The sequence below is a fragment of the Cynocephalus volans genome, chromosome 11, assembly GCF_027409185.1.
Source record: "Cynocephalus volans isolate mCynVol1 chromosome 11, mCynVol1.pri, whole genome shotgun sequence".
Taxonomy (NCBI): domain Eukaryota; kingdom Metazoa; phylum Chordata; class Mammalia; order Dermoptera; family Cynocephalidae; genus Cynocephalus; species Cynocephalus volans.
This window is the reverse complement of record NC_084470.1, coordinates 17,404,699-17,421,224: the sequence shown is the minus strand read 5'-3', so window position 1 is coordinate 17,421,224 and position 16,526 is coordinate 17,404,699. Positions and strand designations below refer to the sequence as shown.

Here is a 16,526-nt window from a genome sequence, read left to right as displayed (position 1 = left end):
TACTTATAAAATAGTTGTGAGAAAAGAAATGAATTAAGATACATATGTATATATGTATGAATTATACTGTTTAAATGAACAAAATGTTGAACACTTTGATGACACAGCATACCATCTATTACTTATATATCAAAATAGATAAAAACACTCAAATATGCAATTGGGTACAGGCAAAAGAAAAAAAAAAAGTCCAAAAACCAAAAAACTAAACCAAACAAAAACAACCTTTAACTGTAAGGGAAAAAAAGGAATAACGGTACTTAAAGCAAACTGTGAACCAAATTCTCTTGTTATTCCATGAGAAACAGTATGAAAATTTGGCTTCAGATTATTAAAACAGCTACAGAAAATTATTTGGCCTGGTCAATTTATCAGTATACCAACTGCTGAAATAATCATTAGCAATGGGTATACTGCTGGAAAAAACTAACTTTTACAGGCTAACTACATAAAAAATATATCTTCTGGAAACCACAGTCTCCCTCACAAATTGCACTTGAGATGGCTGAATGCACTGACTGAGCAAGGCATCGTTATTGGTTCACTGACACACACACACACACACGCACACACACACAAGCAGGTATGAATTGTTGACATTCTTTATTACTAGAATTATTTTATACATGTTTTTCCTCTTTCTCTAAAAGAAGGATTTGTGGTGCCTGAGTTAACTCAGTACATTTAACAGTGAAACTTAGGGCCTGCCTGTGTCTGCTTGGCCCTGTTGCTGGAGATGATGTAGTCTGTTTCGACACTGAATCTTGTTCCCTGGTAGATAATGCAGAAGTCTGATGGAACTATGAATTAAGCCAGTTTGAAAGATACTCATTTCTGGAATTTTCAGCCTTATCCTGACTAGGAAAGGAAGATCCTGCAATAAAGATGGTTTCACTGACGCTTACAAAACATACATAAAGAATGCTGCCAGTTTGAGTACTCTCTCTAGAAAAATGACAAATGAACTGTGATTGATTTTTTTTTCTAAGATAGAGAATGACTTTCACAGCCATTTCTCTCCAATAAACTAATTCTTTTCTACAGTAAAAACACAATTCAGAAGCAAGATGGTACTAAAAAATACAGCAAGCTCAAAAAAGCTGGGGAAGTGTACACGGTTGCTTTAACAAAAGACGCTCTGAATAAAGGGAAGAAGTATGTTAGAACTAACTTCAACAGATTTGCATGGCTCTATCTCAGACAATAAGGTAAAAATTAGAAAACTAGGATGAAAATTGACTTATTAATACAAATAAATCTGATGATCAAAAAGTGAGTGAAATAAAAAAGACCCTACAGCTTATTTATTTTGTTGAGCTAGAAAGATACATCACAGTCTGAAAATGCAGTGATTGGATATGTCTTAACTGGCTTCCTTCTTCCAACTGCCTCCTCTTCTCTGCCTCCTCCCCTTAACACCAAGAATCTAGATTAGTTTGGAAGTATCAGTCTAAAACTAAAGTAAATACCTATCATAAAAAAGGAAATAAATAACAGAAAACTTGCATCAATAGTCTTCATACCTTCCACCAATAGGAAAAAGAAAAAAAAACAAAAAAAAGATCTCCAATCTTCCCTTACTCATCCCTTTTAAAAGCAAGGAAAATCTTAAATTGAAATGAAGTTTCAATAGAGGTGAATTTTTCATGCAACTGAGTTTCAAGATGTTTAAGACTTTAGTCTAAATGTTTAAGTCAAGTAATGCATTCTATCTCAAATTATAAAACTGAAGTAATGACCAAGTAATGCAGAAAGGAAATTGCGAAAACGAACAATGAGACTGGAAGAATCAATCTTCAAAATTCACTTAATTTGCTCAAACAAAGAAAAGACTTACTGAACAAGAATATTTAGAAATAATGCTTCAGTGAGGAGAGGAAGGTTTAAATAGATTTAAGTGTTCTAGTTATGTGGAAACATTAAGATTTGAGAAATCTGTCCTTCTGTGCCCTAGAGTTTCACAAAAACTCCTCAGCAGATTCCAGTTGAATGAGCATATTTCAAACTATAGGGGTGGTCTCAGTCTGCCCTATATAAAAGAGAAAAATTGTCTGTTTTTCAGAGATGCACTTGACTACACAAGGCATGATCCAGGCCATCATGATCATCACGAGGTAAAAAACAGCCTCTGCCTCTTACATATTCCCCAGGCAGGGCATGTCTCCCACTGATCTCAAGCCCACATTTGGAATAGGTCTATAAGGGAAAAGAATAGAGAAGAAAGCCTGACCACTATCCATCCAGTATGGAGCTCTCTCCTATTTTAATCTCTCTCTTCACTCTTGACCTTTAGAATTTTTTTCTTTTTTCTTTTTTCTTTTTTTTTTTGAGGAAGAAAGAAAAATAAAACATCTTTACTGTCTTTCTATTTAGAATTATCAGCTTTCTGTGCTCAAATAATGGGGAGGTCAACATTTCTCTTGGTGTTTTCAGAAGATGCTAAGTGTGTGCTCCTTCCTTTAAAACAGACATGGGCTGTGCACTTTTATGGAACTCACATGCAGTGAAGAGTGAGGCAATTCTTGAATGCTGTAGTTGTACAGTTAAGTGAAGTGAAAAATATCACACACTTTAAAGTAATAAGAGGTTAACATAACATTATTGTCACTATTTAACTTTTTCCTTGTATTCCCATAGTTGATGTTTCCTTTTAAAGCAAATAGAGAGTTTGTGAAGCAATAAACACTGAGAATAACTTAAGCCTCATTATTCAAGACCCCACTACAGATATAGAAACAAGGAAGTACTGGGAACTGATGAACATCTGAATCTAGAAAATTAATAGAAAATAAAATCACAGAAACTCACTATCATAAATGACAGATAACGAATATTTTTACCTCTTATACTAAAGGCACTACTAATAGACAAATATCCTGCTAATGTTTAGAGAAACTCTGAAATCAGCAGTTAGAGAAAGGAATCCATTTAGTTCAATATCAGCATTTTAAAAATTAAAGGGCCGGCCCGTGGCTCACTCGGGAGAGTGCGGTGCTGATAAAAATCAAAGACTACTTTAAGACTCCCAGAGGAGTTTTCAACAAGTTAAATGAAATCAGATACAATAATAAGCAGCTCCATATAAAGACTGTGTCTCCTACTTTCAAAAAGTATGACAGTTCCTTAGAAATATAAGCATATCACAAAACTAAAGGGAAAAAAATTTTTTTTCCCTTTAGTTTTGTGATATGAAATATATAAACTCAAGCCCTGGAACCACTGAGAAATTTTCATAAATTGTAAAATATCTTCAACAGTTACAGCTTGAATAACACACATCCACACATGACAAGCAAAAACAAAATGCCAGTGTCACTGAACAGTTCAGCATAAAGCTAAAAATATAGAACTAGAATTAGAGAGGAAGCAAATAATGTACATTATGAACTAATGATTGTGACTGTATTACAGTATAGGTTGGAATTTTTTAAAAATTTAAAATTTCATTAGTTCCAGGAAGCACTATACATGGACCAACAATGGAGCTCTCATATATTAACATAAGCAGATAAAAAGCTATACAAAAGAATAACACAACTTATTTTAACAATATGATGAATGTTCTGTACTTTATTCTGTTAGATTAATTTGTAATCATTGTACCCTGTAGATTTTGAAACAATTTTGTTAGAAGTTACTAATGCTGGTTCTTGAATAATCTAAAAAATTGTAATTACTTACTCAAATCTACATTGCTATTTATAGCTCTAAGCAGTTAGATGAAATATTCTGATCAGTATTCCAAAGTTGCTTTGGTACAAAATTTAGAATAAAGCAAAACTGGCAGCACCACAACAAGTGTGATCATTTCACATCAGGTCTAAGGACCCTCAGAGACAACAAAACGTAAGTTAAAATACACATAAATAAGAGCTATCCTCCTGACAATTTTACATCATTAAAAAGAGAAATAAAATCCACATTTGGTAAGTTATACTTCAGACCCAATTTTCATGCTCCATTTAATTATCCCTCAATGATAGCATAAAAAATGTTTTTTATTATTGCTAATATGAAGTCTAATTCATAGTTCAGGATGCTTCTAGTGATGAGGCCAATGGTTAGAGCAGTACATTTTAATGCTTAGTCCACTGATATTATTTAACACAAGTTTTAATTTAGTCTTTTTTGTTAAAGCAGCTTTACTGAGGTATAATTGATATACAACAAATTGCACATATTTAAAGGGCACAATTTGATATATAGTTTTTTAAACAGCATGAAAAGTGCCTGACAACTTAAAAATTTTCAATTTAAACATATTAAAATAGTACATTCTAAATTTTTTATGAGACATATATATGGATTTACAAAAGGTGAATGGAAAGAAAAGAAATTAATTTTATTCCAAGTACCAAATTTATTCAGAAGGTTTAGAAATGCCAAAATTGACAGCCAGTTTTCTTGATTTTCTTCTTGAAGAGCTTGGTGTTGGCTTATGGTGAGACACACTATGGCCTTGGGAGGCGACTTCAACTTGAAAAGAAGATGCAGGTTGAGCAATCTGAGAGGACTTTAAGGAAGTTGATGAACTCTCCTGTGAAATCACTTTGGTGACATTACAAGACCCTGGCTGGCTAGTCTGAAGTGGGGTGACTTGAGAAGAATTCTGGGCCTCCTTATTCTCAAAGTTCTTTTTGTTTGCAACCCTTTTTTTAGTAACCTTTAAAGAATAAAAGCATTATTAATTAACAATGTAGGCAAAAAAAAGCTAGTGTCAGAAAACACCATGAACCATGCTGCTAATATTGTCAATCATTGCTGATTTGTGACTTCCACTTAAAATTTCCAACCCAGACTAGTAATTCAAAGAACTTAGTTATAAACAAAATACTTAACAATTTTTCGTAAGTTAAATATTTTTTAAAAATTATATTTCTGATTTTAAATTAGTTTGTGTTACAATAGCATATTATTACTAGCTACAATTATTATTATTTATCAGAACACAAACTCAGACAACAGGTACTAGGTCGGACTTGCAACCATTACATTCTCAGAACCAAGACCAGTACTGAATGTGTAACTGGCACTGAATAAGTAAACTGAATAAACAAATTTTTACTAACAGTCTTTGAGGATTTTAAAAAATATTTCTCTTCAAATAATAATGATATTTTCAGGTCTCACCTGAAGGGGTATGAACTGACTGTGCACACCAGCTGGCATTCCCCCAGCCATGGGCATGGTTCCAGAATATGAAGTATGATGGAAAGGCTTCCCATGAACTGGCACTGGTGGTCCCCACGGCATTGAGCCAAAGAGATGAGATGGCGAAGGCATTATATTAGCTGTTAAAAAACATGGAAAACTTTTCTCAGTAAAATGGTATCATCAAAGCCCTGAAATTTAAGACCTCCTGCCAGCTTTTCTTTCCTTTGGCAAAAGGCTCACACTTAACTCATAATTATTCTTGCTTACAACATCGAACCTCAGGAGCCCTTCTTAGGACCATGAACTACCTACAGAAATAAACTGATCATTTTGCTAGCCTGCAAGGGCCAACAGTACCATATGCTAATATAAGTTTTAGGAATATTTGCAATTATATATTAAAAAATAATAAAAGGGTCATGAAACTGTCCCTTGGGAGAGAAAAGCCTGAGCACAGAGAGAAATCTTAAGGATCTCACCTGCCCCTAAGGATCTCACCTGCCCCCAATGCTAAGCTGCTTCCATAGTGATCCCAACCTACAAAAAACCAAAAAGCTCAAATCCTAAAATCTGATCACTTTGATATAACATGCAGAGTCTTTCTTTTCTATATTCTAATATTTGTAATTGAAAAATTTTTTTCATTTACATTTAGTTTCTTATTAAAAATGCATTGAACCAACTGTTCTCAAACCTGATTTGTGTATCTGAATCAGCTGGGGAGCTTGTGAAATATAGACTCCTGGGCAGGGCCTTAGACCTAGTAAGCCAGACTTTGAGGGGCCCAGGAATCTGTATTGTTTATAAGCTCCACAGGTGATTCTTATGCAGACAGACAGTGAGCTGCAGTGCGTTTGGAAAATACTGCATTAAACAGTGATAATCAAGACATCAGCACATTGCCACTGAAGAAGATATGAACTATGTATAAACCTCTTCAGAGAGAAAAAAAGCAGGCAGGCCTATAAAATAGTATAGCTTAATTAAAATTAAGCCACTTAAATTTTTTTTGGGTCAGGAGAGAAGAATCATAATATATTTTAGTGTTATAAATTACACATGCACAAATTTCAGGATGAAGAAAATTTGTAATATGAAAAACACTAATAAGATTTAGAAAATTAGGTTTTGATACTACCAATGAGCAACTTTTCTGGGAATCATAATATTAAGATCTATCTAAAAGATGCTATGTTAATCTTATGCATTGATCAACTCCATAATTTCCACAAGAAATCATTGTTACAAATAAAAAATACATTTTCCTCCATTTTTTTTCCACTGGGACTTTTTATACCATAAAACAGAAAATTTTTATGCCATAAAACAAAAATTTACAAAATAACTTTAAAATGTTAATTTGATGCTTAAGTTGTCCTCTCCTTATTAACATTCAAATCTCTTCGCTTTCACGTATTCATATATTTTACTTGGAACATTTGGAGAACATATTAGATCAAAGGCATTCCGATTATAACCTTCAAATTCTTGGTAGGTATGAATAAACCAATCAACGTGAAAAAAGGTAAAAATATCAAGCTGTAAAATATAGATAATTAATGGGGAAAACAATCATTCTTTTTAGATAATACACTCCCATAAGACATATTCTTTCTTAGAGAAGCTTGCAGGCAAACCTTTAGGTACGCGACACATAATGATTACTTAAAATTAATTCATACAGAATTAGTGGATACATTTTTGAAAGTAAAGAAACAAATTATATTTTACAAGTTATGGTGATATTACTACACTGAGGTATATGAAAACATCAGATCCATTATGTCATAAAAATTGTATGACTAAAACATTCTTTATACCATCAAAGGAATGCCAATGTATAGTAACAAAGGCATGCGCTTTGGAAACGGACTTGGATTTTGAATGCCCTATTCTGCTAATTAGTAACTTACGACCACAAACAGATTACATTTTTTAAAAAAATCAAAGTATTACATACACATTATACTAAAAAAGTTTTTCGGCATAAAACAGCAGCCACCTGTTCCACTGTAAGTTTAACTGTTTTAGACGTTTATTTCTACACTGTTCAATAATTTGCTTATGCTACTGGTTAGTAATTTAACAACTGCAGGCATTTTTAGATCTACTGACTGCCTATTGAAATAGATCGAAATTCAGTTCTTTTGCAACACCCCTCACTACTTGCCCTGTCCTTCCAACATAAGTATATCACAACATTTGTTTAAATATATAAACAGTGTTTATGGTATGTGACTGTGTAAATATTGTTGCTGAATACCCAAGCAGGGTATTCTGATTATGTTTCCTTTCTTGTAAAACTTTTTGTTTTTATTCAAGTTAATAATTATCTTTCAAAAGCTCCTCAGTCTTCTATGTACCTAGCCTTAATGTTTTTCCACTGTTGCCCTTTTATTAGATAAACCCATCTTAACTGCAAAGACTTCCCTTTGCTTCCTCAGTTGGGACTGGTTACTTTCTAGACTTGTTGAGCAGCTGGCATCCTGGGACTTCCATTCATTGCATAACTCTACTAGACCTACAACTTGTTTGGTCTCATGTTATTGTTTTTCTTTCCTTTTAAAAAAATTTACTGCTTTGTTTTGCTGCAGCATATAATCCAGTAGCTTCTTAAGAAAGGGTACATAAGAAATAAATTTACAAGTTGAAAAATGTCTTTACCTTACCTTTGCACTAGATTCAGGTTGGACATACAGAGAAATTTAATATCAAACTCATTCTGCCTCAGGATTTTGTGGCATTTAGCGCTCAGCTACTTTCTGGCTTCTAGGCACTGTTAAACAGTGCAATACCATCCTGATTTCTAATCTTTGTATATTTTTCCCCTCTTCTCTAGACCTCTTAGGACCATCTCCTCATCACTGGTATTCTGAATTTCAAGGCGATCTGTGTCTCTTTATTCATTGCGCTAAGCATTTGGCGGCCCTTTCAGTTCAGAGATGCATGTCCTTTAGTTCTAACAAACTTTCTTATCTTCCTCCTTTGATACTTTCCTCTTCTCCATTATCTCCAATTTCTTTTTCCTTTAAATCTCTGTTCTTTCTTATTTTCCAGCTTTTATTTTCCTTGGCTTTGCTAGGGCTTTATCTTCTGAATTTTAAAATTTTGACTCAACAATTTTGCTTGTTCTCCAGTTATTCTTTTTTCATAAAATCTTGTTCTTATTTTTTGGTTGCACTGTTTTATTTCACTGAAGATAGTAATTATTGCTGTCTTTCAAGTTTTCTTATTTCTTACATTATCTCTGTTTCTGGATCCTTTTTATTTTTCTTTGTTCTGGGCTCTCTCTTTCATTTTAGAGATTTTCCCTTAATGTCTAGTTGTTGCAGGGACCCCTAAGCATTTTTAATTGTTGAGCTTTTCCCTTTTCCACTTGAGAAACTGTTTTAGAAACTTTATGCTCCACTGGAGACTCAACCTCCTGCCATTTACCCTCCTTGCTTCTTGGGCCCTTCTTCTATGAGATAACAGCAGTCTCACAACCTCCCCCAGGGGCCAGAAGCAAATTAGGCTCCTAAAGTGACCAACAGACTGTGTCCCATAACTAGCCAATCCAAATTAGTAGGACAGCATCCCTCATTTACATAAGAGGACCTAAATGAGAACCTAGGAGGGAGAAGGGTGGGAATTTAGGCTACATAAAGGGAGTCAGTTCCTTTGTTTGGGGAAACACTGGCTTGGGGGTTTCTGCCCTCCAGTGTTCTCCTTGCTTGCAAGCAAAAAGAGGCGCTATAACACTACAACACTGACGCCGGTCTTGGATTCCTCTGTGCATTCGCCCCACAACATAGTGATCTCTCATAGTCTAGTATCTATTCATATTAAAGAAGGAGACATGAGAACTGTGATTAGAAGCAGTGTTTGTGAGGGGAGCTGGGTTTGATGATCTGAGGGCTTTACTCTAGGATAACTGGGTAGTGAGCCAGCCGTTTGGTTGGAATACCCTCTAAAAGAAAGTAGGTCTTTTCTTTGGAGGTCAATGAATTTCTCAAAAGAACCATCCTCCAATTTCCTATGGGGGTGGGGGTGGGGTACGGTGTAGCTGGTTATAATTTGGGAACTGGATATAAAAAGGGAACTTTACCTTAACCTCTGAAGACAGAGGATAGGTATTTTTTCCCTACTCTGTGCCTGGTGTCCCCACATCTAGAGAGCCCTTCCAGAGAACATACCTCCAGCCTTCTGCCTGAAGAAGTCTGGCTGAGTGGGCAGGGCTGGAGGCAGGTAGCCATATTACTCTACATATAGATTTATACAGGGTATCTTCAAATTCTAAATGTGAGGAACATTGTGCCCATCAGCTCATGTGTAATCTTTTCTATAGGCACTTTAGTTTCTGGGTTAACCCTGTTCTGCTAAATTGGTTACTTCTTCAATTGTTTTTCTCATCACAAACTCTTTTCAAATATGATGATATTTCTTCTTCCAACTCTTTATTCTTTATTCTTGTAGGTTTACACGTCTAAATCTGTTATTATTCAGTTTAATGGAGTTTGGGCAATAAGAAGACATAACTGCATTTTGTAAAGTTACCTTATTTAATCAGCATTTTAAACCTTTCTAATGTTTAGATAGAATGTTTATAAAGATTAGACATGTAGAATTCCTGGAATAAGACTAGGCATATATTAGCTACAGAAAACTAATTTTCTAAACTTGAAATAAATAAATAAATTATTGGCTTTAAAATGATAATGACTAAGATATAAAGAATCCAAGAGGTATCAGGACAAAGGCTAGGTAATAAAAGAAATGTCTAATGAACTCAAGATTTAGAATCATAAAATTATAAAATGTCTGTCTCAAAAATATCCTGGACACAGCCTCCTACAAATATGAAATGGAGCCCCAAAGAAGTTACATGATTTCTTTTAACTGTGTTTTTGATGTCTAACTTAAACCCAAACTCATCTATGGGTAGCTACTGGGGAATAAGGGCCTGCCCCCTACAAAGAACCACTTTACTACACTAGCTGTACCAGAAGCTGTAGGAGGGAAATATTATTTCTAGGTGAATCTGTAAGCTCTGGGCTCAGGCTTACTTTTCATAATCTCTTCTTATATTCCTAGACATTCAAATACATTTTTTGACTTCATAAAAATAACGCTTTTAAAAAACTATTTTTTATTTTATTTTTTCAAACGATGCTTCTTAAAAAAACCGTAAAAGTAACAACTCAATGACAAATACCTAGAAAAGCTAAGTATCTTACCAGTAGGCTGGGGAAAAACTGGAGGAATGGTCCCAGGTGGTACAGCAGGAGGATAATTTGAAAATATTGGTGGAGGCAAAGGCAAATTCACCCCTAAAGAGCCCTGTGGAAATATTTAGGAGTTAAAAAACAATGCAACAAAAATTTTCTATAAAAATTATTAAAAACTTAATAGAAAAGTCAGGGACAGTTCTTACCAATTGTTGTAAAGCAAAAAGTGCAGCTTTCTCCTTGGCTTCGTTTTCAGAGTGGCATTGTGGCCCATGTACCAGTAAACCATTCGATAATTTTACCTGGCAAACTGTCATTGTCTAAAAAAAGAGAATATGGATGCCTATGAAATCATCTATCTACAAAGTTGATCTCCTTCCCCAGAGCTTAGTCTAAGCAAGTTGAATGATTTCATCTGACATTCTGATAAAAAGAATTCAAAAATTCAGAAAAGGACCATCAGTTTAAGTTTTGGTTTGCCATGCAAAAACTTTAGAACTATTACCTTAGCTTTCAATGTCTACAAAATAAAATGCTGTCTAAGCTGGCTGAAGGGTCAAGCATCCCAATGCAAATGAAAGCCAGCAAAACTTCTCCCTTTATACCAAGGGTTGACAAACTACAGCATTCCACCTCTTTTTGTAAATAAAGTTTACTGAAACACTGCCACATCCATTCTTTGTTTTAGAAAAAAGTTTAAAAAAATTTTTTTTTTTTTTGGCAGCTGACCAGTACGGGGATTGAACCCTTGACCTTGGTATTATAAAATGGTGCTCTAACCACCTGAGCTAACTAGCCAGCCCCTGTTTTTGACACATAATATTAGTACATATTTATGGGGTACAGTGTGATGTTTCAAAACATGTATATATTGTGTAAAAATCAAACCAGGGCATTTAGCATATCCATCACCTCACATATTTATCATTTCTTTGTGGTGAAAACATTCAAAGTCTTCTCTTCTAGCTATTTTGAGATATACAATTATCATATTGTTAACCATAGTCACCCAACTGTGCGACAGGACTCCAGAACTTATTCCTCCTATCTAACTGTAATTTTGTACCTGCTGACCAATCTCTTCCTGTTCCTCCTGTCCCCCTCACATCCATTCTTTTATGTATTACATATGGCTACTTTCACACTACAACTGTATAGTTGTGCAGTTGTGACAAAGACTGTTTGGCCCACAGGCCTGAAATATTTACTATCTGACCCTTTACAGAAAAAATTTGCAGACTCGTGCTTTATACCCTCCTCTAATTAGCAGATATTTTGCTAATATAAATTGTCCAAATCTAAAAGACTTAAAGGTTCTTACTGATTTTACATTCATATTTAAATTATAATTCTTCATACTTCAATTTTTTGTTTTATAAAAAAGGTTTTTTAAAAAACTATTTTTTCAAAAGGTAGCCATTTTTTATGTAATGCCATTAATTTAATCCTGCTTTCTTTATTTCGGTCCAAAAAATTTTTTTCTTTTTTTTTTTCCTGACTGGTAAGGCTATTGCAACCCTCGGCACGGTGTGGTCCACACCACACTCAGCCCGTGAGCACACCGGCCATCCCTATATAGGATCCGAACCCACGGCCTCGGTGCTATCTGCGCCACACCCTCCTGAGTGAGCCATAGAGCTGGCCCCAAAATGTTTTTTAATGTGGTAAAATACACATAAAAATTACCATCTTAACCATTTTTAAGTGTAAAGTTCAGTGGTGTTAAATACATTCATAATGTTATGTATCCATCACTACCATCTATCTCCATCTCTTTTCATCTTATAAAACTGAAATTCCATACCTATTAAACAGAAACTCCCCATTTCCCCCTCCTCCCAACCCCTGCCAACCACTATTCTTTCTTTTTTAAATTTTATTTTGTCAATATACAATGTAATTGATTATTGTGGCCCATTACCAAAACATCCATCCTCGTCCCTCTCCCCACTTCCTCCCAAAAATGTCCTTTCTGTTTGCTTGTTATATCAACTTCAAGGAATTGTAACTGTTGTGTCTTCTTCCCTACTCCCACCGTTAATTTGTATATTTATTTATTTATTTTTAGCTCCCACCAATAAGTGAGAACATGTGATATTTCTCTTTCTGTGCCTGACTTGTTTCACTTAATATAATTCTCTCAAGGTCCATCCATGTTGTTGCAAATGGTAGTATTTCATTCTTTTTTATAGCAGAGTAGTATTCCGTTGTGGAGATATACCACATTTTCTGTATCCACTCATCTGATGATGGACGTTCCGGCTTGTTCCAACTCTTAGCTATTGTAAACAGTGCTGCAATGAACACTGGAGAACAGGTATACCTTCGACTTGATGATTTCCATTCCTCTGGGTATATTCCCAGCAGTGGGATAGCAGGGTCATATGGTAGATCTATCTGCAATTGTTTGAGGAACCTTCATACCATTTTCCATAAAGGCTGCACCATTTTGCAGTCCCATCAACAATGTATGAGAGTTCCTTTTTCTCTGCAACCTCGGCAGCATTTATCATTCACAGTCTTTTGGATATTAGCCATCCTAACTGGGGAAAGATGGTATCTCAGTGTGGTTTTGATTTGCATTTCCCAAATGCTGAATGATGTTGAGGATTTTTTCATGTGTCTGTTGGCCATTCATATATCTTCCTTTGAGAAATGCCTATTTAGCTCTTCTGCCCATTTTTTAAATTGGGTTACTTGTTTTTTTGTTGTAAAGTTGTTTCGGTTCCTTGTATATTCTGGATATTAATCCTCTGTCAGATGTACATTTTGCAAATATTTTCTCCCACTCTGTTGGTTGTCTTTTAAATCTGTTAATTGTTTCTTTTGCTGTGCAGAAGCTTTTTAGTTTAATATAATCCCATTTGTTTATTTTTCCTTTGGTTGCCCATGCTTTTCGGGTCGTATTCATAAAGTCTGTTCCCAGTCCTACTTCCTGAAGTGTTTCTTCTATGTTTTCCTTAAGAAGTTTTATTGTTTCAGGGTGTATATTTAATTCTTTAATCCACTTTGAGCTGACTTTAGTATATGGTGAGAGGTATGGGTCTAGTTTCATTCTCCTGCATATGGATATCCAGCTATCACAGCACCATTTGCTGGAGAGGCAATCTCTTCCCCAGTGTATAGGCTTGGTGCCTTTGTCAAAGACCAGATGGCTGTAGGTGTGTGGGTTGATTACTGGATTCTCTATTCTATTCCATTGATCAGTGTGTTTTTATGCCTGTCCCATGCTGTTTTGGTTATTATAGCTTTGTAGTATAGTTTAAAGTCAGGTAGTGTTATGCCTCCAGCTTTATTTTTTTTGCTCAGAATTGCTTTGGCTATGCGTGGTCTTTTCTTATTCCATATAAATGTCTGGATAGTTCTTTCCATTTCTGAGAAAAATGTCATTGGAATTTTGATGGGGACTGCATTGAATTTGTATATCACTTTGGGTAGTATGCACACTTTCACAATGTTGGTGCTTCCAATCCAAGAGCATGGCATATCTTTCCATCTTCTTGTGTCCTCTTTAATTTCTCTCAGCAGTGGTTTGCAGTTCTAATTATAGAGATTTTTCACATCCTTGGTTAACTCAATTCCTAAGTACTTTATTTTTTTGGTGGCTACTGTAAATAGGCAAGCTTTCTTGGTTTCTCTTTCTGCATGTTCACTATTGGAGAATAGAAATGCTACTGATTTTTGTGTGTTGATTTTGTATCCTGCAACTTTGCTGAAATCATTTATCAACTCCAAGAGTTTTTTTGCAGAGTCTTTAGGCTGTTCAATATATAGGATAATGTCATCTGCAAACAGGGACAGTCTGACTTCATCTTTTCCAATCTGGATGCCCTTTATTTCCTTCTCTTCTCTGATTGCTCTGGCTAGTACTTCTAACACTATGTTGAATAGGAGTGGTAAGAGTGGGCATCCTTGTCTAGTTCCTGTTCTTAAAGGAAAAGCTTTCAGCTTTTCCCCCTTCAGCATGATATTGACAGTGGGTTTATCATACATGGCTTTAATTATGTTGAGATACTTTCCATCTATACCTAACTTGTAGAGAGTCTTTATCATGAATGAGTGTTGAATTTTATCAAATGCTTTTTCAGCATCTATAGAGATGATCATATGGTCCTTGTGTTTGATTTTATTGATATGGTGTATCACATTTATTGATTTGTGTATGTTGAACCAACCTTGCATCCCTGGGATGAATCCCACTTGATCATGGTGTATACTTTTGCATATATGTTGCTGTATTCTGTTAGCTAGTATGTTATCAAGGATTTTTGCATCTATATTCATCAAGGATATTGGCCTGTAGTTTTCTTTTTTAGTTGTATCATTACCTGGTTTTGGTATCAGGATGAGTTTGGGAGAATTGCCTCTGTTTCAATCTTTTGGAATAGTTTGTAGAGAATTGTTGTCAATTCCTCTTTGAATGTTTGGTAGAATTCTGCTGTGAATCCATTTGGTCCTGGACTTTTCTTTGTTATGAGCCTTCTGATAACAGCTTCAATCTCTTTTATTGTTATTGGTCTCTTCAGATTTTCTACATCTTCTTGGCTCAGTTTTGGTAGTTTGTGTGTGTCCAGAAATTTATCCATTTCCTTCAGATTCTCAAATTTGTTGGCATATAGTTGTTTATAATAGTCTCTAATGATTTTTTTGTATTTCAGAGGTATCAGTTGTAATATCACCTTTTTCATTTCTAATTTTTGTTATTTGGGTCTTTTCTCTTCTTTTTTTAGTTAGCTGTGCTAATGGTTTGTCAATTTTATTTATCTTTTCAAAAAACCAACTTTTTGATTCATTGATTTTTTTATCGTTTTTTGTAACGTTTTTTGGGTTTCTATTTCATTAAGTTCTGCTCTGATCTTAATGATTTCTTTCCGTCTGCTAACTTTGGGTTTGGATTGTTCTTGTTTTCACTTGCCATCTTTCTGGCAACCAGTATTCTACTGTCCATCTCTGTGATTTTTGACTAATCTAAGTACCTCAAATAAGAGGAATCACAGTGTTTGTCTTCTTGTGACTAGCTTATTTCACTTAGCATAATGCCTTCAGGGTTCATCCATGTTGTAGCATATGTCAGAATTTCCTTCCTTTTTATGCTGAATAATATTCCATTGTATGGATATACCACATTTTGCTTATTCATTAATCCTTTGACAGACATTCTTGCATTTTAGCTATTGTGAATAATGCTGCTATGAACATGGGTATACATGTTTTGAATTATTTGGTGTATATACCAAGAAGTGGAATTACTGGATCATATGGTAATCTTATTTTTGATTTTTTGAAGAACCACTATACTGTTTTTCACAGTGGCTATACTATTTTACATTCCCATCAACAGTGCATAAGGATTCTAACTTCTCTACATCCCTCTCTCGTACACTTGTTATTTTCTGCTTTTTTTGATAGTAGCCATCCTAATGGGTGTGAGGTGATATTTCATTGTGGTTTTGATTTGTACTTCCCTAATGATTAGTGATGTTGAGCATCTTTTCGTGTGCTTATTGGCCATTTGTTATTTTCTTTGGAGAAATGTCTATTCAAGTCCTTTGCCCATTTTTGAATTGAGTTGTTTTTTTGTTGTTGAGTTTTAGGAGTTCTCTATTTATTTACAATATTAACCCTTTATCAGATATATCATTAACAAGTATTTTCCCCCATTCTAGGGGTTGTCTTTTTTACTCTATTGCTATTATCTTTAGATGCACAAAACTTTAAAATTCTCATGAAGTCCAATTTGTCTATTTTTTCTTCTGTTGCCTGTGCATTTGGTGTCATATCCAAGAAATCACTGTCAAATCCAGTGTTGTTAAGATTTTGCCCTGTGTTTTCTTCTGATACTTTTACAGCTGTGGGTCTTAAACTTAGGTCTCTGATTCATTTTCAGTTAATTTTTGTATATGGTGTTAAGGATCCAACTTCATTCTTTTACAGATGGATATCCAGTTTTCCCAGCACCATTTGCTGAAAAGACTGCCCTTTCCCCATTGAAAGGTCTTGGCACCCTGTCAAAAAGTCATTTAACTATATATATGAGGTTTATTTTGGGGCTATTCTATTACACTGGGATTCTGATGGGGATTATACTGAATCTGTAAATCACTTTGGGTAGTGTTGATATCTTAACTATACATATATATAGTATATATAGATACGTAGATATAT

The 16,526-nt window shown here is 34.7% G+C and overlaps 1 protein-coding gene across 4 annotated transcripts in view; it reads right to left on the bottom strand.

Moving 5' to 3' along the window:
* Positions 1-4,287: 4,287 nt before the first annotated feature.
* Positions 4,288-16,526, bottom strand: part of XRN1 (5'-3' exoribonuclease 1) — a 132,801-nt gene continuing 120,562 nt past the window's right edge. For all 4 annotated transcript variants that reach the window (XM_063114400.1, XM_063114401.1, XM_063114403.1 and 1 more), the window contains 4 exons: positions 10,568-10,681; positions 10,371-10,473; positions 5,131-5,291; positions 4,288-4,663 (listed from right to left, as the gene is read on the bottom strand). In XM_063114400.1, the coding sequence (XP_062970470.1) occupies positions 4,361-4,663; positions 5,131-5,291; positions 10,371-10,473; positions 10,568-10,681 (681 nt within the window). In that variant the 3' untranslated portion in view covers positions 4,288-4,360. The remainder of the gene's footprint in view (positions 4,664-5,130; positions 5,292-10,370; positions 10,474-10,567; positions 10,682-16,526) is intronic.